Raw genomic sequence first — 23,904 nt, 5'->3', positions numbered from 1 at the left:
CTCAGCGCTGGACCTCAGCGTCCGGGCAGAACGATGGGGGTGGAGAAGCTCCTTCAGGTATACTGAGCCGAGGCCAAGTATATCAGGTCCAAGCCATACTTTGCACATTTTTTAAAGAACTCCTTTTTATTTGTTATAATCAGTGTTTCTTACATGTCCATAAAAACATTTTCTCTAAAATTCTTGGATTGGGAAAAAATACCCAAACAAACCAAATCTGATCATCATAGAACCCCTAAGCTACCTAGGAACGAAAACAATCTATTAGCTATGTGAGTCATACGTCTTTCTAATGACAAATTTCCCTCTCCTAGGGCAAAGCTAATCCCAAAACATGGAGCCACTCCTGGAAGAACTGCTGACATAGAGGCTGGGCAGTGGGAGAGAAGAGAAATCTTAAGTTTAAAACTCTCTGCATATATACAAATCAGCATTCGTCAGCATCGCGTTTCGTACTCTTCGCCCTTCAAACCCACCTCCCTCCCGCTAGAAGTGGCTACAGATTTATACCCTACAAACTTAAAACCTACTAGAAACTTCGGCCTGTACCCCTGACCGCTACTAAGCTACTACTAGGGTTTCGTTCCCCTTGCTAAATGACATGTGTCGAAGGGGCAGTGGAATTGTGAACAGCACGCCACCCCGGCTGCCGTTTGCTTGAGGACTAGTCTCTTTGACAGGGCTGCGGAAGCTGCGACCTTCCAGGTTTTTGCTGGAATTTGACTCCCATCACCCCTCCAGCTCCGTGTACTTTTCCACCACCTCGCAAGAAAAGAGGGCCTTTCCTGAGCGGAGAGTCACAGGTGCTCAGCGGTCAGCAAAGCCTTCCACTTCTCCAGAAATCAGGCAGAAATTCAACATCTTTATCAACGACTTGGATGATAGACTCAAGGGCATCCTGATCAAATTTGCAGATGACACCAAACTGGGAGGGGTGGCTAACACCCCAGAGGACAGGATCACACTTCAAAACGACCTTGACAGATTAGAGAACTGGGCCAAAACAAACAAGATGAATTTTAACAGGGAGAAATGTAAAGTATTGCACTTGGACAAAAAAAATGAGAGGCACAAATACAAGATGGGTGACACCTGGCATGAGAGCAGTAGATGTGAAAAGGATCTAGGAGTCTTGGTTGACCACAAACTTGACATGAGCCAACAGTGTGACGCGGCAGCTAAAAAAGCCAATGCAATTCTGGGCTGCATCAATAGGAGTATAGCATCTAGATCAAGGGAAGTAATAGTGCCACTGTATTCTGCTCTGGTCAGACCTCACCTGGAGTACTGTGTCCAGTTCTGGGCACCACAGTTCAAGAAGGACACTGACAAACTGGAACGTGTCCAGAGGAGGACAACCAAAATGGTCAAAGGCCTGGAAACGATGCCTTATGAGGAACGGCTAAGGGAGCTGGGCATGTTTAGCCTGGAGAAGAGGAGGTTAAGGGGTGATATGATAGCCATGTTCAAATATATAAAAGGATGTCACATGGAGGAGGGAGAAAGATTGTTTTCTGCTGCTCCAGAGAAGCGGACACGGAGCAATGGATCCAAACTACAAGGAAGAAGATTCCACCTAAACATTAGGAAGAACTTCCTGACAGTAAGAGCTGTTCGACAGTGGAATTTGCTGCCAAGGAGTGTGGTGGAGTCTCCTTCTTTGGAGGTCTTAAAGCAGAGGCTTGACAACCATATGTCAGGAGTGCTCTGATGGTGTTTCCTGCTTGGCAGGGGGTTGGACTCGATAGCCCTTGTGGTCTCTTCCAACTCTATGATTCTATGTTAAGCAGAGCAGAGGGCAGGAGGGAAAGGGCAGTGAGGAACCACTTAAGATGCTGTAGCCATGAGGTCTGCATTAAGTCACATGGCCTGGCCATACCTCGCCTTAATGTGGACTGTGAATCGCTTGCTCATCCTTTAATGATCCAAGCGACGGTCACCTCCAGGCTTGATTATTGTAACTCGCTCTACGCGGGGCTGCCCTTGAAGCTGCCCCAGAAACTCCAGCGGGTGCAGAATGCCGTGGCGAGGCTCCTCACGGGGTCCTTGCCGCGGGATCACATTCATCCAGTGCTTTACCAACTGCACTGGCTCCAGGTGGAGTACAGGGTCAGGTTTAAGGTGCTGGTTTTGACCTTTAAAGCCCCAGGACCCACGTACCTACGGGACCACCTCTCCTGGTATGCCCCACAGAGGACCTTAAGGTCCACAAATGACAACACTTTGGAGGTCCTGAGCCTCAAGGAGGTTAGATTGGTTTCAACTAGGGCCAGGGCCTTTTCAGCACTGGCCCCGACGTGGTGGAACGCTCTGTCACAAAAGACTAGGGCCCTGCGGGACTTGACATCTTTCCGCAGGGCCGGCAAGACAGCTGTTCCGCCTGGCCTTTGGTTTGGACTCGGTCTGACCCTTATGTTTCCCTCCCCTTATGGTCTTGATTTATCAGCTACTTTATAATGAGGCTGCATTTTAAATTACATTTTAACCCATATTTTAAATAGTTTTCCCCTCCTTTTCCTCCCCCCCCCCTTTCCCCCTATTATGTTTTTACTGTGATTTTATTGGTGTTAGCCGACCTGAGCCCGGCTCTGGCCGGGGAAGGCAGGGTACAAATTATTATTATTATTATTATTATTATTATTATTATTATTATTATTAATCCCCCCGTCCGTGTGGTGTTCTCCTCCAAAGGCTGCCGTCCCACACTTTCTCCTCCCTAATCCCAGAGATTCCCTGCGCATTTGCTGTGGCTCTCCTATTCAGATTTTCAAAGCATGTGACTTTGCAGCTAGACAGTGACAGAGCCAGCGATTCCCTCCCTCCCGCTTTGCTTAACGTCCAAGCTAATGGAAGAGTTCTGTGGACCTTGAGAATGGCTTGCGCTTTTCCAGCATCTTGGTTAGCCCTGATAAAGCTATTTATTGCCTGGTTGTGGACATCAGACGCTTTCTAGGTCTTCCCACTCAGCCATTTTGGCGTGTGGTTCATATTAAAAGGCAGAAAGATGCATTTTTTAAAAGAGTCTGGGCGTAATCAGGGTGGGTCGTAAGGCAACTACAGCCACATTCACACCTCTGCCGGATTCAAGTTACAAAAAAAGAGATTCCGACTAAACACCAGGAGGAACTTTTTGACAGTAAAATCTGCTTGACAGTGGAATGGTCTCCCTCGAGAGGTTGTTGCCTCTCCTTCCTTGGAGGTTTCTGAGCAGAGTGTGAATGGCCATCTATCATGGATGCTTTAGCTGAGATTCTTGCATTGCAGGGGGTTGAACTAAACGACCCACAGGACCAACTCTACAATTCTATGGTTCTATAAACAGTCATGGTTTCCCCCAAAGAATATGGGAACTGTGGTTTGCTAAGGGTGCTGAGAGGCCTCTATTCCCATCGCAGAGTTACAACTCCCAGAGTGGTTTGATATTAAGCAGAGGGCCTTCTCGGTAGTGGCGCCCACCCTGTGGAACGCCCTTCCATCAGATGTCAAGGAAGTAAACAACTATCTGACTTTTTTAGAAGACATCTGAAGGCAGCCCTGTTTAGAGAAGTTTTTAATGTTTGATGTTTTACCGTGTTTTTAATGTTCTGTTGGGAGCCGCTCAGAGTGGCTGGGGAAACCCAGCCAGATGGGCGGGGTATAAATAATAAATTAACCTTGGGTTACAGACGCTTCAGGTTACAGACTCTGCTAACCCAGAAATAGTACCTGGGGTTAAGAAATTTGCTTTAGGATAAGAACAGAAATCGTGCGGTGGCGGCGCAGCAGGCCCCATTACCAAAAATGGTGCTTCAGGTTAAGAACAGTTTCAGGTTAAGAACAGACCTCCAGAACAAATTACAGTGGTGCCTCGCAAGACGAAAATAATCCGTTCCGCAAGTCTCTTCGTCTAGCGGTTTTTTCGTCTTGCGAAGCAACCCTATTAGCGGCTTAGCGGATTAGCGCTATTGGAGGTTTAGCGGCATAGCGGCTAAAAGGCTATTAGCGGCTTAGAAAAAGGGGGGGAGCGAAAAATATCGCAAGGCTCGCAAGACGTTTTCGTCTTGCGAAGCAAGCCCATAGGGAAATTCGTCTTGCGAAGTGCATCGAAAAACAGAAAACCCTTTCGTCTAGCGGGCTTTTCGTCTTGCGAGGCATTCGTCTTGCGGGGCACCACTGTAAGTTCTTAACCCGAGGTACCACTGTATTATTATTATTCCCTCTTCACAGGGAGCTCTGGGAATTGTGGCTCTGTGAAAGGAATAGAGGTCTCGCCTAACAACTCTGAGCACCTTTAACAGAACACAGCTCCCAGAATCCTTTGGGGGGGGGAAGCCATGACTGTTTAAAGCGGTACCACAGCATGTTAAACGTATATGTGAGTGGCGTACATGTGTGCATCAAAATGTCATTTTCCTAGACAGTATGGAACTGTGAAACTCCAGTTTGTGTGTTGTTCCCCCCCACCTTTTCTAACACTTCCCCTCTTGGTGGGTGCTCTGATGCCGCATGAGTAGCGAGCGGTCGCTGAAGATCTTCCCGCAGTCCGAGCACCTGTAGGGCTTCTCCCCTGTGTGGATCCTCATGTGGACCCTGAGGTTCGAGTTGCCGCCGAAGCTCTTCCCGCAGTCCGTGCACGTGTAGGGCTTCTCTCGCGTGTGGGTCCTCTCGTGCACCAGGAGGCCCGAGCTCTGGCTGAAGCTCTTGCCACAGTCCCTGCACTTGTAGGGCTTCTCCCCCGTGTGGATCCGCTGGTGCCGGATAAGCACCGGCCTCTCCCTGAAGCTCTTCCCGCAGTCCGTGCACTTGTAGGGCCTCTCGCCCGTGTGGGTCCTCCGGTGGACTATCAGGTTGGAGTTGTCGCAGAAGCTCTTGCCGCAGTCCGAGCACTGGTACGGCTTCTCGCCCGTGTGGATTCTCTCGTGGGTGATCAGGTACGCCCTCGTGCTGAAGCCCTTCCCGCAGACAGAGCACTTGTAGGGCTTCTCGCCCGTGTGGGTCCTCTCGTGGGCCTGCAGGTTGCACTTCAGCTGGAAGTCCTTCCCACAGTGGGCGCAGGACTTCTGCCTCTCGTGAGCCGGCTTCTGCGACTCGCTTGGTGCAGGGACGGTGAGCTGGGCGGCATTCCCATCAAATTCGACGTACCTGCCCTGGGAATTTATAAACTTGTCCCCTTCTTTCTCGGGGTACGCTTCCTCCGGGCCGGCAGACGCTTTGCCCCGATTGGGCCAGCCAGAGGCATTCTGCCCGCCTCTTCCTGACAGCACCCAGTGCGGTTCCCGTTTCCTGGCATCTTCTTGTATGTTCTGCTCCTGCCCACCTCCTGCTGGAGTAAGGAGAGAATCTCAATGTTATTTGCTGTTTGCCTGTTAGCTACGAAGCCATGTTCAAAGGCTTGCTATTAATGTGCAGAGGGACACGGGTGGCGCTGTGGGTAAAAGCCTCAGCGCCTAGGGCTTGCTGATTGAATGGTCGCTGGTTTGAATCCCCGCGGCGGGGTGCGCTCCCGCTGCTCGGTCCCAGCGCCTGCCAACCTAGCAGTTCGAAAGCACCCCCGGGTGAAAGTAGATAAATAGGGACCGCTTACTGGCGGGAAGGTAAACGGCGTTTCCGTGTGCTGCGCTGGCTCGCCAGATGCAGCTTTGTCACACTGGCCACGTGACCCGGAAGTGTCTCCGGACAGCGCTGGCCCTCGGCCTCTTGAGTGAGATGGGCGCACCAATCCCAGAGTCTGTCAAGACTGGCCCGTACGGGCAGGGGTACCTTTACCTTTATATTTTATTAATGTGCAGAGCCCTGAGGAGCTTGGCACCAGGTTACCTAAAGGTAAATGTTCTCTGTTTAGACTTTGTTCAGTGTGAGGGCCACTTTCCCTTCTGCAGAACCTTCTGAGGGCCATATGCCAGTGCTGGGCAGGACCAAAGGAAAACACAGGAGAAGCAATGTGGTTAAAACTCTGCCACCAGGAATCCTTACCCAGCAAAGCTGCATCTCTGTTGCCTTCCTGTTTGATCTCTCTGAAGAGAGGCCTTGGCCAGGCACCCAAGGGAGACGCCTCCACTTCAGGGATCTTGTCAGCCCCCTCCTTGGACACCCACGGCACCTGAAACAGAAGGAGAGATTGTTCTTACTTATCCAGCCCCAGCCCGGTGGGCATGGCGCTTTGCCCCTGCCCCAAAGAGCTTCCACTAATTTTTTAAAAAATAAATAAATAGGTGGGTAGGAGAGGGAGAGGAAAATGTGTGATTATTTTGGTTACTGTAGGGCATACTCAGACCATTCACCGGCTAGAAGCACACACCCACACCCAGGGTTTCAGATACCTGGGACCTTCGGCTTGCTATTTGTGGACAATGAATTAAGTTTCTTCCCCATCTAGCTTAGTGTTGTCTGTTCTGACTGGCAGCAGCTATCGAGGTCATATGCAGAGAAGGATTATTCCCATCCCTTGCGGTCAGGCCCTTTTTCGAACTGAATGAACCTGTGAATATTTCTGTATCCGAAGTAAGAGCTCTGCCACTGAGCTGCCGTCCGTCCATTAAGGCCAATGTTCACCCCACTTAAAACACTATGAGACCATGTTGAATAGTCATGGCTTCCCCCAAAGAATTATGGGAGTTTGTTATGGGCGCTGAGAGTTGTTGGGAAGCCCCCTTTCCCCCTCAGAGGCCGTCAATTCCCACAGCTCCCTGAGAAGAGGGATTGACTGTTAAAGCACTCTGAGAACAGCAGCTCTGTGAGGGAAACGGGGGTTTCCGAACGACGCTCAGCATCCTTAAATCACAGCTCCCAGAATCCTCTGGGAGAAGCCAGGACTGTTATAGTGCCTTAATGTATGCTGTGAATGTGGCCCATCTCTGCCCTGTCCGCAACTCCGAAAGCCTCACAGGTAGCAGGGAGAAGCAGAATATTCCTCCAAATATTCCTCTATATGCCACAGGAGCGGTAAGGATCCTAACTGCTAAAAACTGGAAAAAAGAAATCGTGCCAACTAAAAAGGAATGGCAAGACAAAACAGAGTATATTGAACTGGCTAGATTAACAGAGGCAATTAGAGATCACACTAGACAAGAGTTTCAAAAAGCAGGGGGAAAACGCAGAGAATGCTTCACAAAACAGTGCCCTAAAATACATACCTGGACTTGTTTCGATTAATGTCTGCAGGAGACTTTGTGGATACTTAAGTTATAATTAGTAAAATCTTAATAATTACAGTGGTGCCTCGCAAGACGAAATCAATCCGTTCCGTGAGGCTCTTCGTATAGCGGTTTTTTCGTCTTGCGAAGCAAGCCCATTGACAGCTTCGCGGATTAGCACTATTAGCGGTTTAGCGGCTTTTAGCGGATCAGCTGATACACGGCTTAGGAAAAGGGGGGGAAAGGGGAAAAACCCCGCAGGAACTCGCAAGACATTTCGTCTTGTGAAGCAAGCCCATAGGGAAATTCGTTTTGCGAAGCGCCTCCAAAACGGAAAACCCTTTCGTCTAGCGGGTTTTCCGCCTTGCGAGGCGTTCTTCTTGCGGGGCACCACTGTATTCATAAAGGAAACAGCTTATAAGAAGTAAATAAGGAGGCCAGATACAGGATAAAGGAAGTCTTTTATTTGGTTGTTTGTACTGCTGTATGTTATGCTTATTGTACGTTATGTTCACGTTTAATGAGGGTGGATTTCTGTATTGGGGGTGGGGGGGTTATGTTATGTTGTAAATAAAACTTCCAACAAAATAAAAAAAGAGGAAGGCAGCAGGGAGAAGCAGACACTCACCTGCTCGGGCTGCTTCTCCTCGGGCCGCTGCCTTAGCAGGAAGTCTTCCGCCAAGGCCACTGCCCGTGAGCAGCTCTCCGGCCCACCTTTCCTGACCCAGCTCTGCATCTCCGGGGGCAGGACAGCTAAGAACTGCTCCAGGATCACCAGCTCCAGGATCTGCTCCTTGCTGCGCCTCTCCGGCTTCAGCCACCAGCGGCAAAGATCCCAGAGGCGGCTGCAAGTCTCTCGAGGCCCCTCGGCCTCCTGGTAGCCGAACTGCCGGAAGCGCTGGCGCTCAGCGTCCATGCCAGTGGCCACGCCATTCTCCTCCTCCCCCAGGACCTCTTCCTTGACTTTCCCGGACTCTCCTGTCTCTTTGGCCAAGAGGCTGTTAGCCGGCTGCTGGGCTTCTCTGCAGGGCCCTGGCAGGAGAGGGGTTGCCATCTCTCTCCTCAGATGCGGCCTGGCGCCATCCATTCCCACCGAAGGAGGCAGGACGGGGTGGGCCTCGTCCCGCAACGCCAACGTCCGCTGGTGCGGATTTCTCCCATCGGAGTGGGAAGACTCCATCGCTCTGAGGAACTCCTGCAGCTGGGCCTCCCATGGCTGCTGCAGCCCCTTCTGTGGCTCCTGCTTGACGTGGCCTGACATGTTTCTCTCCCAGAATTCCCTGGTATTCCTGGCCTGCATGATGTGCGGGCCGTTCCCCACTCCTGGGTCAAGGGCCGCTAGGTCCGGTTGCTCCAATTTCACTCCCTGTTGAGGCCCAGCCTCGGGCTGGAGACCCAGGACCAATCCGTCCCTCGGCTTGGCTGCCATTTTATTTCTTCCCAGCAAACGTCCACCCGAGCCCAAGTCACCGGTTCTTTCCACAAGCCCAGGCTGTAAAGCTTTTGACCTCACGAAGCTGCAGGGTATGCAGACATGCAAGCGGTTTGGAAGGGAAGTTTAAGCTTCCTGAGGAGGAAAAAAAAAGAGGAGATACAGTGGTACCTTGCGTTACATACGCTTCAGGTTACAGACTCTGCTAACCCAGATATAGTACCTCAGGTTTTGTGCTATGCTGCTGGGCTACCTGAGCCAACATAGTTTTCAGAAAAAATTCAATGAGAGTATATATCATTGTAAAGTTAGCTGGGATGAGATTTCATTGTAATCTGATTTTGATCTCAAAGTCCCATAGATTCCCATGGGAGACAGAAGCAAGTTTTATTGTGAAATCTTTAAGATAATATTTTAGTTTTCTGTTATGTTGCTTTGACTGTAAAGTGGTACCTTGGGTTACATACTGTACACTTCAAGTTACATACGTTTCAGGTTACAGACTCCGCTAACCCAGAAATATTATCTTGGGTTAAGAACTTTGCTTCAGGTTGAGAACAGAAATCGTGCTCCGGCTGAGTGGCGGCAGCAGGAGGCCCCATTAGCTAAAGTGGTGCTTCAGGTTAAGAACAGTTTCAGGTTAAGAATGGACCTCCGGAACGAATTAAGTACTTAACCCGAGGTACCACTGTATATACGGTACTAATTTCATAAGAATACAAGACAAGCACTGCAAGATCAAACCAAGGCTAAATATATGCACTTAATACCATTCTACAATCATGGCTTCCTGCAAAGAATCCTGGGAACTGTAGTTTGCTAGGAGTCTCCTAGGGACGCGGGTGGCGCTGTGGTCTAAACCACTGAGCCTAGGGCTTGCCGATCGGAAGATCAGCACTTCGAATCCTGCGACAGGGTGAGCTCCCATTGTTTGGTACCAGCTCCTGCCAACCTAGCAGTTCGAAAGCACATCAAAGTGCAAGTAGATAAATAGGTACCGCTCTGGCGGGAAGGTAAACGGCGTTTCCGTGTGTTGCTCTGGTTCCTCCAGGAGTGGCTAAGTCATGCTGGCCACATGACCCGGAAAAACTGTCTGCGGACAAACGTCAGCTCCCTCGGCCAGTAACACGGGATGAGCGCTACAACCCCAGAGTTGTTTGTGACTGGACTCAACTGTCAGGGGTCCTTTACCTTTACCTTTAAGAGTCTCCTAAAAACTGCCCATGACTCTTAAAATGGAACAAGAATGTTTCCAAAAGGCGTGAATGTCATTCTCCGTCACCCCAGGGGATCGGACTAGATATAGGGCTGCCACATGTACTAGGATTTCAAATGCAAAATTGAAAATTTGCCCTTGATCTTAGGCAGTCAATTGCAAAATCATGGGTTTTTGGAGGTTTGGTAAGAAAAAAGCTCAACAACTTTGGGGTCTTCCTAAAAAAAAAATCAATAACTTTTGGGGTTCCCTGGTTTTTACTTTTTGAAATATGGCAACCCTAGACTAGAACCTGTAGGAGGAAACCGCAGGGAAGATGCAGATTTTGGATAAATATCACAAGAAACCAATGGCCTCTCCTTCGCTGGAGATGTTTAAGCAGAGGCCGCACAGGGACGCATTGAACAAAAGCATTGAATAGATTACCTCCCTGCTCATTTCTAGCTGTATAATTCTATGAACCTGGGACTTTCCACATGCAAAGCAGGGGATCTACCCCTGAGCTATGACATTTTCTTCATTTAGCGGAGATTTATTTCACCCTCCTGCCCATATTTCTCCTTCCATGCCTGTGTTCATACATATTCAATACAATCAACACCCACAGCTCTTTTAGGGAATAACACTAAGGCATGTTGGGCCAGGAGCTAGGAGACCAGGGTTCAAATCCCCCTCTGCCATGAAGCTCACAGGGTGATTTTGGGTAAGGTTACCAGATGTCCCCGTTTCCCAGGGACAGTCCCTGGATTTACAAATCTGTCCCCATACAAAATCAATTGAAGTTGAAAAGTGTCCCTGGATTCATTGAAAAAAATCTGGTAACCTTAATCTTGGGCCAGTCAGCAATTCTCAGCCTACCCTACCCCCAAGGGCTGTTCTGAGGATAAATTGGAGAGGACTATGTCTTCCACCTTGAGTTCCATATAACACCGGTCTTGAAATACCTACACTGGCTCCCAGTACGTTTCCAAGCACAATTCAAACTGGTGGTGCTGACCTTTAAAGCCCTAAACGGCCTCGGTCCAGTATACCTGAAGGAGCATCTCCACCTCCATCGTTCTGCCCAGACACTGAGGTCCAGCGCCCAGGGCCTTCTGGCGGTTCCCTGGTTGCGAGAAGCCAAGTTACAGGGAACCAGGCAGAGGGCCTTCTCAATAGTGGCACCTGCCCTGTGGAACTCCCTCCCACCAGATGTCAAAGAGAAAAATAGAACTTTCAGAAGACACCTGAAAGCAGCCCTGTTTAGGGAAGCTTTTAATGTTTAATCCCCTTCATGGATCATTGCCTTGCCGTGGCGAAGGGGCTTGAATAACTCAGAGAAGCTATGAGCTATGCCGTGCAGGGCCACCCAAGATGGACAGGTCATAGTGGAGAGTTTTGACCAAACGTGATCCACCTAGAGGAGGAACCGGCAAGCCACTCCAGTATCCCTGCCAAGAAAACTCCATGGACAAAGACAACAGGCATATAAAAGATATGATGCTGGAAGATGAGCCCCTCAGGTCGGAAGGCGTCCAACATGCTACTGGGGAAGAGCGGAGGGCAAGTACAAGTAGATCCAGAGCTGAGGAAGCGGCTGGGCCAAAGCCGAAAGGACGCTCAGTTGCGGATATGCCTGGAAGCGAAAGGAAAGTCCAATGCTGTAAAGAAAAATATTGCATAGGAACCTGGAATGTAAGAACCATGAACCTGGGTAAGTTGGAGGTGGTCAAAAATGAGATGGCAAGAATAAATATTGACATCCTGGGCATCAGTGAACTAAAATGGACGGGAATGGGCGAATTCAGTTCGGATGACCATCATATCTACTACTGTGGGCAAGAAACCTGTAAAAGAAATGGAGTGACCCTCATAGTCAACAAAAGAGTGGCGAAAGCTGTACTGGGATGCAATCTCAAAAATGATAGAATGATCTCGATACGAATCCAAGGCAGACCTTTTAACATCACAGTAATCCAAGTTTATGCACCAACTACTTGTGCTGAAGAAACTGAAATTGACCAGGTGGCGCTGTGGGTTAAAGCCTCAGCACCTAGGACTTGCCGATCGAAAGGTCGGCGGTTCGAATCCCTGTGGCGGGGTGCGCTCCCGCTGCTCGGTCCCAGCGCCTGCCAACCTAGCAGTTCGAAAGCACCTCCGGGTGCAAGTAGATAAATAGGGACCGCTTACCAGCGGGAAGGTAAACGGCGTTTCCGTGTGCGGCTCTGGCTCGCCAGAGCAGCGATGTCACGCTGGCCACGTGACCCGGAAGTGTCTCCGGACAGCGCTGGCCCCTGGCCTCTTAAGTGAGATGGGCGCACAACCCCAGAGTCTGGCAAGACTGGCCCGTACGGGCAGGGGTACCTTTACCTTTACCTTTTTATGAAGACTTACAACACCTTATAGAAGTGACACCAAAGAAGGATGTTCTTCTCATTATAGGGGATTGGAATGCTAAAGTAGGGAGTCAAGAGATAAAAGGAACAACTGGCAAGTTTGGCCTTGGAGATCAAAACGAAGCAGGGCAAAGGCTAATAGAGTTCTGTCAAGAGAACAAGCTGGTCATCACAAACACACTTTTCCAACAACACAAGAGACGACTCTACACATGGACATCACCAGATGGGCAGCATCGAAATCAGATTGATTATATTCTCTGCAGCCAAAGATGGAGAAGCTCTATACCAGGGGTCTGCAACCTTTAAGACAAAAAGAGCCACTTGGACCCGTTTCCGAAGAAAAAAAAACTGGGAGCCGCAAAACTCGTCATTATAAAAATAACTTTTTTGACACTTTTTTATTATTTCTTTGTTTGACCCCTCAGAATTACTCCTCTTCATAGAAATAAACGTTAAATTAACAAATTACCTTTGTGTGTGTGTGTGTTCTTCACTCCCCTTCAAAACAGTGACCAGCGTACATGCCCCTTACAATGTAGCGGGCAGGGGGGAAGGTGATGTTGGGACGGTGCGTGACTAACGCACGCACCGCCCCCATGCGATGTCACAGCCAGTACAGCGCCCGCCACAGTGGGGAGTGTCGGGGTACACAATGCGCCTCCTCCCCTCGCTAGTATCCGCCCCGGAGCCGCGGCAAAGGTGTAAAAGAGCCACATGCGGCTCCGGAGCCGCGGGTTGCAGACCCCTGCTCTATACAGTCAGCAAAAACAAGACCTGGAGCTGACTGTGGCTCAGATCATCAGCTTCTTATAGCAAAATTCAAGCTTAAACTGAAGAAAGTAGGAAAAACCACTGGGCCGGTAAGATACAATCTAAGTCAAATCCCTTATGAATACACAGTGGAAGTGAGGAACAGGTTTAAGGATTTAGATTTGGTGGACAGAGTGCCTGAAGAACTATGGATGGAGGCTCGTAACATTATACAGGAGGCAGCAACAAAAACCATCCCAATGAAAAGGAAATGCAAGAAAGCAAAGTGGCTGTCCAATGAGGCCACTCAAATAGCGGGGGAGAGTAGGCAAGCAAAATGCGAGGGAGATGGTGAAAGATACAGGAAATTGAATGCAGATTTCCAAAGAATAGCAAGGAGAGACAAGAAGACCTTCTTAAATGAGCAATGCAAAGAAATAGAGGAAAGCAATAGAATGGGAAGAACCAGAGATCTGTTCAAGAAAATTGGAGATATGAAAGATTTCCATAATAAAGGACAAAAGTGGAAAGGACCTAACAGAAGCAGAAGCAGAAGCAGAAGACATCAAGAAGAGGTGGCAAGAATACACAGAGGAATTATACCAGAAAGAAATGGATGTCTCGTATACCCCAGGTAGTGTGGTTGCTGACCTTGAGCCAGACATCCTGGAAAGTGAAGTCAAATGGGCCTTAGAAAGCACTGCAAATAACAAGGCCAGTGGAAGTGATGGTATTCCAGCTGAACTATTTAAAATTTTAAAAGATGATGCTGTTAAGGTGCTACACTCAATATGCCAGCAAGTTTGGAAAACTCAGCAGTGGCCAGAAGATTGGAGAAGATCAGTCTACATCCCAATCCCAAAGAAGGGCAGTGCCAAAGAATGCTCCAACTACCGCACAATTGCACTCATTTTACACGCTAGCAAGGTTATGCTTAAAATTCTACAAGGAAGGCTCAAGCAGTATGTGGACCGAGAACTCCCAGAAGTGCAAGCTGGATTTAGAAGAGGCAGAGGAACCAGAGACCAAATTGCAAACATGCGCTGGATTATGGAGAAAGCTAGAGAGTTCCAGAAAGACATCTACTTCTGCTTCATTGACTATGCAAAAGCCTTTGACTGTGTCGACCACGGCAAACTATGGCAAGTTCTTAAAGAAATGGGAATGCCAGATCACCTCATCTGTCTCCTGAGAAATCTCTATGTGGGACAAGAAGCTACAGTTAGAACTGGATATGGAACAACTGATTGGTTCAAAATTGGGAAAGGAGTACGACAAGGCTGTATTTTGTCTCCCTGCTTATTTAACTTATATGCAGAATTCATCATGCGAAAGGCTGGGCTGGATGAATCCCTAGCCGGAATTAAGATTGCCGGAAGAAATATCAACAACCTCAGATATGCAGATGACACAACCTTGATGGCAGAAAGTGAGGAGGAATTAAAGAACCTTTTAATGAGGGTGAAAGAGGAGAGCGCAAAATATGGTCTGAAGCTCAACATCAAAAAAACAAAGATCATGGCCACTGGTCCCATCACCTCCTGGCAAATAGAAGGGGAAGAAATGGAGGTAGTGAGAGATTTTACTTTCTTGGGCTCAATGATCACTGCAGATGGTGACAGCAGCCACGAAATTAAAAGACGCCTGCTTCTTGGGAGAAGGGCAATGACAGGCCTAGACAGCATCTTGAGAAGTAGAGACATCACCTTGCCAACAAAGGTTCGTATAGTTAAAGCTATGGTTTTCCCAGTAGTGGTGTATGGAAGTGAGAGCTGGACCATAAAGAAGGCTGATCGCCGAAGAATTGATGCTTTTGAATTATGGTGCTGGAGGAGACTCTTGAGAGTCCCATGGACTGCAAGAAGATCAAACCTCTCCATACTGAAGGAAATCAACCCTGAGTGCTCACTGGAAGGACAGATTGTGAAGCTGAGGCTCCAGTACTTTGGCAACCTCATGAGAAGAGAAGACTCCCTGGAAAAGACCCTGATGTTGGGAAAGATGGAGGGCACAAGGAGAAGGGGACGGCAGAGGACGAGATGGTTGGATAGTGTTTTCAAGGTTACCAGCATGAGTTTGACCAAACTGCGGGAGGCAGTGGAGGACAGAGGTGCCTGGCGTTCTCTGGTCCATGGGGTCACGAAGAGTCGGACACGACTAAACGACTAAACAACAACATTTTAGTGTTTTGTTGGAAGCCACCCAGAGTGGCTGGGAAAATCCATCCAGATGGGCGGGGTATGAATGAATGAATGAATGAATGAATAAATAAATAAATAAATAAATCTACCTCATAGGTAAGGTGGGATATAAAATATAATTAGTAAATAAATGGCCCATTTAGTCTGGCATTCTCTTCTCACAGTGGCCAAACCAGACACCTCAGTGGGAAACCCCAAGCAGGACATGAGTGTAACAGCACTGACTCCTCCCACTTGTGATTCCCAAAAATTGGTACCAGAGGCGTATTCTGCCTTTGCCAGTGCAAGGAAACACAGACACTGTGGCTGGCAGCCACTGAATGCTTTATCAAGCCAAGAAGCATAAAATCACAGAATTGCAGAGTTGGGAGGGACCACAAGTTATCTAGTCCCGCCCCCGGCATTGCAGGGATCTTTTGCCCAAAGTGGGGGTCAAACCCACAACCCTGAGATTAAGACTCTCATGCTCTACCGACTGAGCTATCTCCCTAGGTCCTTGATTCAGAGCGATCCAACAGAGGAAGGGGGTGTGCGCGTGCAAAAAGGCACCATCACACGCTAACCCCAGGGCAGAAATCCATCAGGTGCAGCTGCTCCCAAACACAGAAATGCCATGATGGAGGAAAGCTTCACCTCTCTACTGAATCTCTCTACTGAAATTCTCCGTCTCTTCCTGCTGCAAACCCACTTTCCCCCACTCACCTGATCTTTCCTAAAAAGAACAAGGGAGGTGGGAGATCAGCCCCGCTGCTGCTCCTCCTGCAGCGCCTGGGAAATTTAAACCCCTGCTTTCCCACAGTAGGCGGGGCAGGAAGTGAGTTGCGCTCTCTTGCATCCCTCTGCTCCCAAAGCCTCTTAGTATCTCTAGGAAATGCAAGTCTCCATGAACTTAACCCCTTTGGTGAACGGCCATAAAGCAAATTGCTCAGAAAGCGGAGGGCCATTCCTGTTTAGCATCCCTTGGGACCACAGCCCAGCATCCTGTTTCAAGTCACAGTGGCCTGTGGGGAATCTTCAAGGAGGACCAGAGCAAAAAAGCACTCCCCCCCCCCCTGTGGTTTCCAGCAAATGGTATTCAGAGGCATTATTGCCTCTGTGTGGTGTAGTGGTTAAGAGCGGTGGACTCATAATCTGGGGAACTGGGTTCGATTCCCCACTCCTCCACATGCAGCTGCTGGTTGACCTTGGGCCAGTCACACTTCTCTGAAGTCTCTCAGCCTCACTCACCTCACAGAGTGTTTGTTGTGGAGGAGGAAGGGAAAAGGATAATATTAGCCGCTTTGAGACCCCTTAAGGGGACAAACCTAGACAGCATCTTAAAAAGCAGAGACATCACCTTGTCGACAAAGGTCCATATTGTTAAAGCTATGGTTTTCCCAGTAGTGATATATGGAAGTGAGAGCTGGATCATAAAGAAGGCTGATCGCAGAAGAATTGATGCTTTTGAATTATGGTGCTGGAGGAGACTCCTGAGAGGCCCATGGACTGCAAGAAGATCCAACCTCTCCATTCTTAAGGAAATCAGCTCTGAGTGCTCACTGGAAGGACAGATCCTGAAGCTGAGGCTCCAATACTTTGGCCACCTCATGAGAAGAGAAGACTCCCTGGAAAAGACCCTGATGTTGGGAAAGGAGAAGGGGACGAAAGAGGATGAGATGGCTGGACAGTGTTCTCGAAGCTACCAGCATGAGTTTGACCAAACTGCGGGAGGCACTGGAAGACAGGAGTGCCTGGCATGCTCTGGTCCATGGGGTCACGAAGAGTCGGACATGACTAGACGACTTAACAACAATGTTTATTACTATTCACTATACTGTTTATTCTCCCCTAGCCCCAGGGCACTGCTGTTGGGTCTCACACCATCCTCAGAACGACCCTATGAGGTAGTCTAGAAGCAGAGTTTCCCATGCAGAAAAAAAGCAGGTTCCTCTGGGAACAGCTTGATTTACGTCCAATCCCAGTGTTGGGGAATAGGGGAGGCCAGACAGGTGGGGTATCAAAGGTTTACAGCTCCCCAGTGTGGAAAACTGGGGATAGGGAGTGTTTCCCTAGAGAGCCAGTGTGGTGTAGTGGTTAAGAGCGGTAGTCTCGTAATCTGGGGAACCGGGTTCGCGTCTCCGCTCCTCCACATGCAGCTGCTGGGTGACCTTGGGCCAGGCACACTTCTCTGAAGTCTCTCAGCCCCACTCACCCCACAGAGTGTTTGTTGTGGGGGAGGAAGGGAAAGGAGAATGTTACCTGCTTTGAGACTCCTTAAAGGGAGTGAAAGGCGGGATATCAAATCCAAACTACTACTACTATTCTTCTTCTTCTTCTTCTTCTTCGAGCTGTATTCAGAAATGTGGAGGGCCAGAGGCTCTGCTTCAGTCAGCCTTCGGCCCTCCAGATGTCCAACTACAACTCCCATCAGCCCCAGCAAGCATGGGCAATGGCCAGGGATGATGGGAATTGTAGTCCTGCAACATCTGGCGGGACAATGATTTTGCACCGCTTTGTACCTGCTGCATTAACTCACATCCCCGTCAGTTGTAGCTGCAGCAGAGCAGCTCAGTGTGTTTTGGGAGGCAGGGAGGGCTGGGCAGAAATTCATGGGGCACGTAGGCAGCAAATGTTTGGGGAAGTGGCACTGGTTGAATTTCTGCCTGCAAACATTCTGCCACCACCACTCACCCAGTGGGGTGCACAGAACCCGATTTGGAACAGAGCAAGGGCAGAGAACCATTTTCAGGTTTTCCCTTCTGAGGGCCACATGCAAGTGGTGGGAGGGGCCGGAGGCAGAAGTGGGTGGAGCAAAGGTGAATGTTGCCTTTGCAGTGGGAGCTGGTGTTCACACATGCGCACACAACCCTCTCCACCCTCCATCCATGCAATCACTGGAGCTTGAGGACACATCAGCCAGGCCCAAACACTCAGGGAGAATTTGAAGCAAAGTCGGTTGGAGGCATGGCCTGAATTTGCCCCCTCCCCATCATCACTGATCTTCATATCTGTCAGGGATGCTTAGTTGAGATTCCTGCATTGCGTATGATATGTGAACGTATTTTCTGTTTTAGCAGAGCCAGCGTTAGGGCAGGCATCTTAGGCTGTGATCCGAACCCCACTTACCCAAAAGAAAGCCCCGCCAAATTCCATCAGGCTTCCTTCTGAGCAGATTTGCAAGGGCCCTGTGTTGTTGATCTTTCCCAATAGATGCCCTCTTTGAGTCACAAGTGAAAATAAGCAACGCCTTTTAAGCCGCATGACTTTGGGAACCCGTGACAAACTGAGGACGCTACCAAGATGATTTTGATTGTGTTCTCTACACAGACTGCCACGGGTTCTCCAAGGTTTCAGAAGGGGAGGTCTTTCCCAATGTTACCTAGAGATGATAGGGTTTGAACCAGGGACCCTTCTGCAGCTTCAGCATCCCAGGAGCTCAAGGTGGTTGAACTAGGTTTCCCTTGGGGTCCCATAGGAGGGGGAGAATAGGAAAAAAAAAATTCTTGTTCTCCCCCTCAAAAACAAGGTGCGTTCAAGGTGCGTTCAAGAGCAGGCCTTGCCGCTGCCCCCGAAGCTTGTGGGGCTGGCGGTGGGGGGAAGCGCTGCTTTCCCCCACCGCCAGCCTCAAAGATCCTGGAAGCCTTTGGAACGCAGCTGCACTCCAAAGGCTTGAGGCTCTGGGGACATCCTTTGTAGCCTCCGCAGAGCAGCGGGGTGCCTTCACCCTGCCGCCCTGCGGAGGCTTTGCACAGCCATCCCGAAGCTGGAACAGCGAGACGGAGGGCTGCGCAGCGCCCCATCTCGCTGTTTTGGCTTCGGGGACAGCCTTTCAAGCCTCCGCAGGGCAACAGGGTGCCCTGTGGAGGCTTTGCGCAGCCCTCCCAAAGCTGGAACAGCGAGACAGAGGGCTGCACAGCGCTCCTCTCGCTGTTTTGGCTTCGGGGACAGCAGGCTGCTATCCGCAAGCCTTGGGAGCCCGGCGGAAACTCCCACCGGGTTCTGAAGGCTTGCGGAGAGCTGCCCGAAGCCCGGGGCGCACAGCGCCATGCTCCCCGGGCTTCGGGCTGTAGGCAGCTGTGCGCAAGCCTGCGGAGCCTGGCGGGAACTCCCGCCGGGCTCCGCAGGCGTGCGGATAGCTTCATGAAGCCTGGAACGTGAGAGGGGTCGGTGCGCACCGACCCCTCTCGCTCTCCAGGCTTCACCAAAAGCCTGCATTCGCTCCATAGGACACACTTTCCCCCTTCATTTTTGGAGGGGAAAAAGTGCGTCCTATAGAGTGAAAAATACGGTAGGTACCACTCCAGTGGGAAGGTAAACGCCGTTTCCGTGCGCTGCTCTGGTTCACCAGAAGCGGCTTAGTCATGCTGGCCACGTGACTCGGAAGCTGTACGCCGGCTCCCTCGGCCAATAAAGTAAGATGAGCGCCGCAACTCCAGAGTCATCCGCAACTGGACTTAACTGTCAGGGGTCCCTTTACCTTTTTTATGTCACACAAAGAAACACCAAAGCGGAGCAGCAATAATCACAACAGAAACATTTGAGAAAGTGCGTTACTAAATTTACCAGTGTTTCCTAAACTGCACATAGAAGCACCAGCTCACAATGTTATGGATTGAGACCAGGAGGTTTGGGCAGGGGCCTGCCAGTTCAGATCCAAGTTTTTGTCTAGAAACGTTCCCTGCGGCAGTTCATGCTTCCACCATTCAGCTGTGATTCTGCAGTCAAAATGTTCTGAAGCCTTTCTCTCCATTATCAAGACTTTTAAAAATGACTCTTGTCCGAGGCAAGTCCACATTTGGCCCTTGAATGGTTTGAGTGGTTTCTGTCACTGAAATCTGTTGGTGGTCGGCTGTGTAAATTGTTTCTCAAAATGTTTGTCCACTGAGCAGAGGGTCTGCCTGCTCAAATTAGCCAGTAGAGCTTAGTTTGACAAATAGACCATCATTCCTCACATTCAGACAAAAAAAGAAATGCACAGCTGTCTAGCGTTATGTGGCTACAAAGATTTTGAGCATACAAGGCTAACCAAAATGAGGCAATAGGTTTTATAAGCAGTTATAAACAGGATAATAGGAAGATGCCTTCTCCTGAACCTGACTGTTGCTCAATCTACTTCAGTAGTGTCTACACTGACTGGCAGCTGCTGTCCAGGGTTTCAGGCAGGGAGACTCTTCCCTGCTGTACCTGAAAATGCTTTTGGGCAATTGAACTTGAGACCTTCTGCATGAAAGGCAGATGAAATAAGGCTCTTTCACCGAGCAAGTCGATTCTCTCATGCCTGCAGGCTGGTGGGATTTTGGGGGCCTCAGGAGACAAGCTGTGGTGTCTGACAATGCCAAAGGAGAAGTGGATTTTTATAATGGAATGATAATTGTTTCTGGAGGAGCATCTCCACCTCCATCATTCAGCCCGGACACTGAGGTCCTCCTCCGAAGGTCTTCTGGCGGTTCCCTCACTGTGAGAAGTGAAGCGACAGGGAACCAGGCAGAGGGCCTTCTCGACAGTGGCAGCTGCCTTGTGGAACGGCCACCTATGGGCGTAGCTGAGGGGGCAGGAGGGCAGCTCCCCCCCATCAAGTAAATAAATAAAAATAATTAAATGAATCAGAATATTTGAAATTGAAATGCTCACTGAGGTCACTTGGATGATGTGATGCATTCTAGCAACTCAACTGAGTGAGCAGCATGGCTTCCGTGAACTGACCAATTGCGTTGCAGATGGCTCGGTTCTGGAAGCTTCTCATCCTTTCCGGCATTTTCTCCTGAGAGCGCGCACCTGCAGGGCCAGCCTAGAAACAACTGGAAGTTTCTATACAGCAGAAAGCCCTCAGTCGATGATGTTAATTTTTTTATTTAACTTCCTAGCTTTCAAATGACTGAAAGCTTTGACAGATTTTTCCCGAGCACTTAGGGTCAAAAGAAAGTAATTTAAAAGAACGGTTGTTGAGACGTTTCATTCCGAATCTGCTAGACAGAGCCAGACAGAGGAGGATGACAGGCGTGTGTCTGCCCCCTCCCCCATAAATCCTGGCTACACTCATGCATCCTGCCTTCAGATGCCAAGGAGATAATTATACGACTTTCCATAGAGATCTGAAGGCAGCCCTGCATTGGAAAGCTTTTAACGTGTGACGACCGTCTGTGGTGTTTTAGTATACAGTGGTACCTCTGGTTAAGAACTTAATTCGTTCTGGAGGTCCGTTCTTAACCTGAAACTGTTCTTAACCTGAGGTACCATTTTAGCTAATGGGGCCTCCTGCTGCCGCCGCATGATTTCTGTTCTCATCCTGAAGCAAAGTTCTTAACCCGAGGTACTATTTCTGGGTTAGTGGAGTGTGTAACCTGAAGCGTCTGTAACCTGAAGCGTCTGTAACCCGAGGTACCACTGTGTTCTGTGGGAAGCTGCCCAGAGTGGCTGAGGCAACCTGGTCAGATGGGCAGGGTACAAAAATTAAATTATTATAATTATTCCTCCCTAGAGGATCCTGTCGCTCGTGTGGAGTCTCTGGTGTTTGGCGAAGTTCGACACATAGCGGAAGACCTTCCCGCAATCCTGGCACTCGTAGGCGTTCTCTTCCGCATGGACCCGTTGGTGCTTGGCGAGGCTTTGCTTGCTGCAGAAACGCCGGTCGCACTCGGCGCACTCGTACGGCTTCTCCCCGGTGTGGCTGCGGTGGTGGGAGACCAGGTGGGCCTTGCTGATGAAGGACTTGCCGCAGAGCATGCACCCGTAGGGCCTCTCGCCCGTGTGGATTCTCAGGTGCTTCACAAACTCCTCCTTCCAGCGGTACGTCTTCTTGCAGGCCGGGCAGGCGTAGGGCTTCTCGCCGGTATGGATCCTCTGGTGGTTGGTGAGCTTCCCCCTCTCGCGGAAGCTCTTCCCGCACTCGGCGCACTTGTGGGGCTTCTGCCCCGTGTGGATCCTCTGGTGGCGGATCAGCTTGTCCCTGCGGCGGAAGCTCTTCCCGCACTCCAGGCAGACGTGGGGCTTCTCGCCCGTGTGCATCTTCTGGTGGCGGATTAAGGTCGATTTGTGCTGGAAGTTCCGGCCGCACTCGGGGCAAAGGTACTTGACCGCCACACCGTGGAGCCCGGCCTCGGGAACAGGCCCGTCGGCTTCCGACCGGTGCGACGGCTCCTCCCATGTCACCGCGGGAAGCCACTCCTGCTGCCGCTTCGATCCGCAAGCTTCCTCAAAGCTCTTGCACCTCAGCGTGAGGCGGCTGGCGGATTTGCCCAGGAACATCCTTCGTGCTTCCGCTAACTCCGAATCTCTTTGCTGACCGACCTCTTCCTCTTCCTGGGACGTCGTACGGCTGTCTGAAGGAAAAGACACAGTTGAGTCATCGACACCCACCCACTCCGGCCAAATCATTTTTAGTTTTATTTAATAGGATTTAGATGCCATTTAAGAATAATTCAAAAAATGAAGCGGTTCCTCATCTAACGTCACTTCTTCCTGCCTTATACATTCAAAGCAGTACGATACCACATTAAACAGTACAGTCGTACCTTGGTTCTAGAACGCCTTGTGACTCAAACATTTTGGCTCCCGAACACCACAAACCTGGAAGTGAGTGTTTCAGTTTGCAAATGTTTTTTGGAAGCCAAACACCCAACAAGGCTTCTGATTGAGTGCAGGAGGCTCCTGAAGCCAATCGGAAGCTGTGCCTTGGTTTTCCAATGTTTTCGGAAGTCGAACGGACCTCTGGAAAGGATTCTGTTCAAGAACCAAGGTACAACTATAACGGCTTCCCCCAAAGAATCCTGGGAAATGTAGGTGGTTAAGGGCGCTGAGAGCTACTAGGAGGTGTCCTATTCCCCTCTCATAGCTACAGTTCCCAGAGTTCCCGTGGAAGAGGGATTGATTGACTGTTAAACCAGTGTTTCCCAACCTTTTTTGGGCAAAGGCACACTTGTTTCATGAAAAAAATCTCGAGGCACACCACCATTAGAAAATGTTTAAAAAATTAACTCTGTGCCTATATTGACTATATGTAAAGTAACTCTCTTTAATAGGCATCAAATAAACACAAAGGAAGTACCGGTATTTTATAATTACTTTATTATGAAATAGTAAGTACCGTATTTTTAGGACGCTCCGTCCCATAGGACGCACCTACTTTTTTTTTGGGGGGGGGGGGAAATAAAGGAAAATTTTTTTTCCTTTATTTCCCCCCCAAAAAACCAGGTCGGGGAACAGTGGGATGGCGGTGCTGCGCCTCCCCGCTGTCCCCCGAGCTTGTGGGGCTGGCCCATGTCTGCCTGGCGCGAGGGGCGCTCTGCTTCAGGGCGCCCCGCGCATCGGGCGGCAGGCTACAGTCCGCAGCATGGGGAACCCTCTGTTTCAGGGCGCCCCACGCGCCCCCACGGGTGCGCAAGGCTTGCCAACACGAGCGCGGAGCACGGGGCGTCCTCCGAAGGGCGCCCCGTGCTCTGCGCCGCCCGCAAGCCTTGCGCTCCTGGGGGGAGATCCCCCGGGTGCGCAAGGCTGGCCAACACCAGCGCGGAGCACGGGGCGTCCTCCGAAGGAACGCCGCCATCCCGCTGTCCCCCGACTTGGTTAGAAGGCTGGCGGGGGGGGGGGAGAAGCCTGCTTTTCCCCGTCGCCAGCCCCGCAAACTCGGGCGACAGCGGGAGAGGCGTAGCGCGCCCTTCCCGCTGTCCCCCGACTTGGCTAGAAGGCTGGCGGGGGGAGAAGCCTGCTCCTCCCCGTCGCCAGCCCCGCAAACTCGGGAGACAGCGGGAGAGGCGTAGCGCGCCCACCCGCTGTCTCCCGACATGGTTTGGAGGCTGGCGGAGGGCTTCCTCCTCCCCCAGCCCCGCAAGCTCCCAGA

At 50.2% G+C, this 23,904-nt stretch overlaps 2 protein-coding genes and 1 long non-coding RNA gene across 7 annotated transcripts in view; all 3 read right to left on the bottom strand.

Moving 5' to 3' along the window:
* Positions 1-23,904, bottom strand: part of LOC310838313 — a 437,762-nt gene that overhangs the window by 122,415 nt on the left and 291,443 nt on the right. The window lies entirely within an intron of this gene.
* LOC310837528 (uncharacterized protein) overlaps positions 1-23,904 on the bottom strand; it is a 331,410-nt gene that overhangs the window by 300,867 nt on the left and 6,639 nt on the right. For 2 of the 3 annotated variants that reach the window (XM_083724243.1, XM_083724242.1), the window contains exon 4: positions 19,611-22,387. In XM_083724243.1, coding sequence (XP_083580369.1) covers positions 21,543-22,387 — 845 coding nt within the window. In that variant the 3' untranslated portion in view covers positions 19,611-21,542. Of the gene's footprint in view, positions 1-19,610; positions 22,388-23,904 lie in introns of those variants that run through there. The other variant, XR_014560572.1, reaches the window with a different exon arrangement.
* LOC310837522 (uncharacterized protein) lies at positions 4,188-18,277 on the bottom strand. 3 transcript variants are annotated; one of them, XM_083724231.1, is made up of 4 exons: positions 18,195-18,277; positions 7,741-8,679; positions 5,953-6,079; positions 4,188-5,302 (listed from the first exon to the last, which is right to left on the bottom strand). In XM_083724231.1, exons 2-4 carry the CDS (start codon positions 8,539-8,541, stop codon positions 4,449-4,451), a joined length of 1,782 nt encoding a protein of 593 aa, XP_083580357.1. In that variant the 5' UTR covers positions 8,542-8,679; positions 18,195-18,277; the 3' UTR covers positions 4,188-4,448. The 3 variants fall into 3 exon arrangements, with proteins under 3 accessions (XP_083580357.1, XP_083580358.1, XP_083580356.1); XM_083724232.1 differs by lacking the exon at positions 18,195-18,277 and adding an exon at positions 15,792-16,000 and having other exon boundaries at positions 4,188-5,299; XM_083724230.1 differs by lacking the exon at positions 18,195-18,277 and adding an exon at positions 15,792-15,998.

Source organism: Podarcis gaigeae, assembly GCF_964106915.1.
Source record: "Podarcis gaigeae genome assembly, chromosome: 2".
Taxonomy (NCBI): Eukaryota; Metazoa; Chordata; class Lepidosauria; order Squamata; family Lacertidae; genus Podarcis; species Podarcis gaigeae.
This window is presented reverse-complemented; position numbering and strand designations above follow the sequence as displayed.

Excerpts from the sequence above, each read along its gene's own strand:
- LOC310837522 (XM_083724231.1), bottom strand. The coding sequence starts at position 8,541 with ATGGCAGCCAAGCCGAGGGACGGATTGGTCCTGGGTCTCCAGCCCGAG. Across the intron at positions 6,080-7,740 it reads AGGAGAAGCAGCCCGAGCAG|GTGCCGTGGGTGTCCAAGGA; the intron begins GTGAGTGTCTGC and ends CTTCTGTTTCAG. Across the intron at positions 5,303-5,952 it reads CAGAGATGCAGCTTTGCTGG|CAGGAGGTGGGCAGGAGCAG; the intron begins GTAAGGATTCCT and ends TCCTTACTCCAG.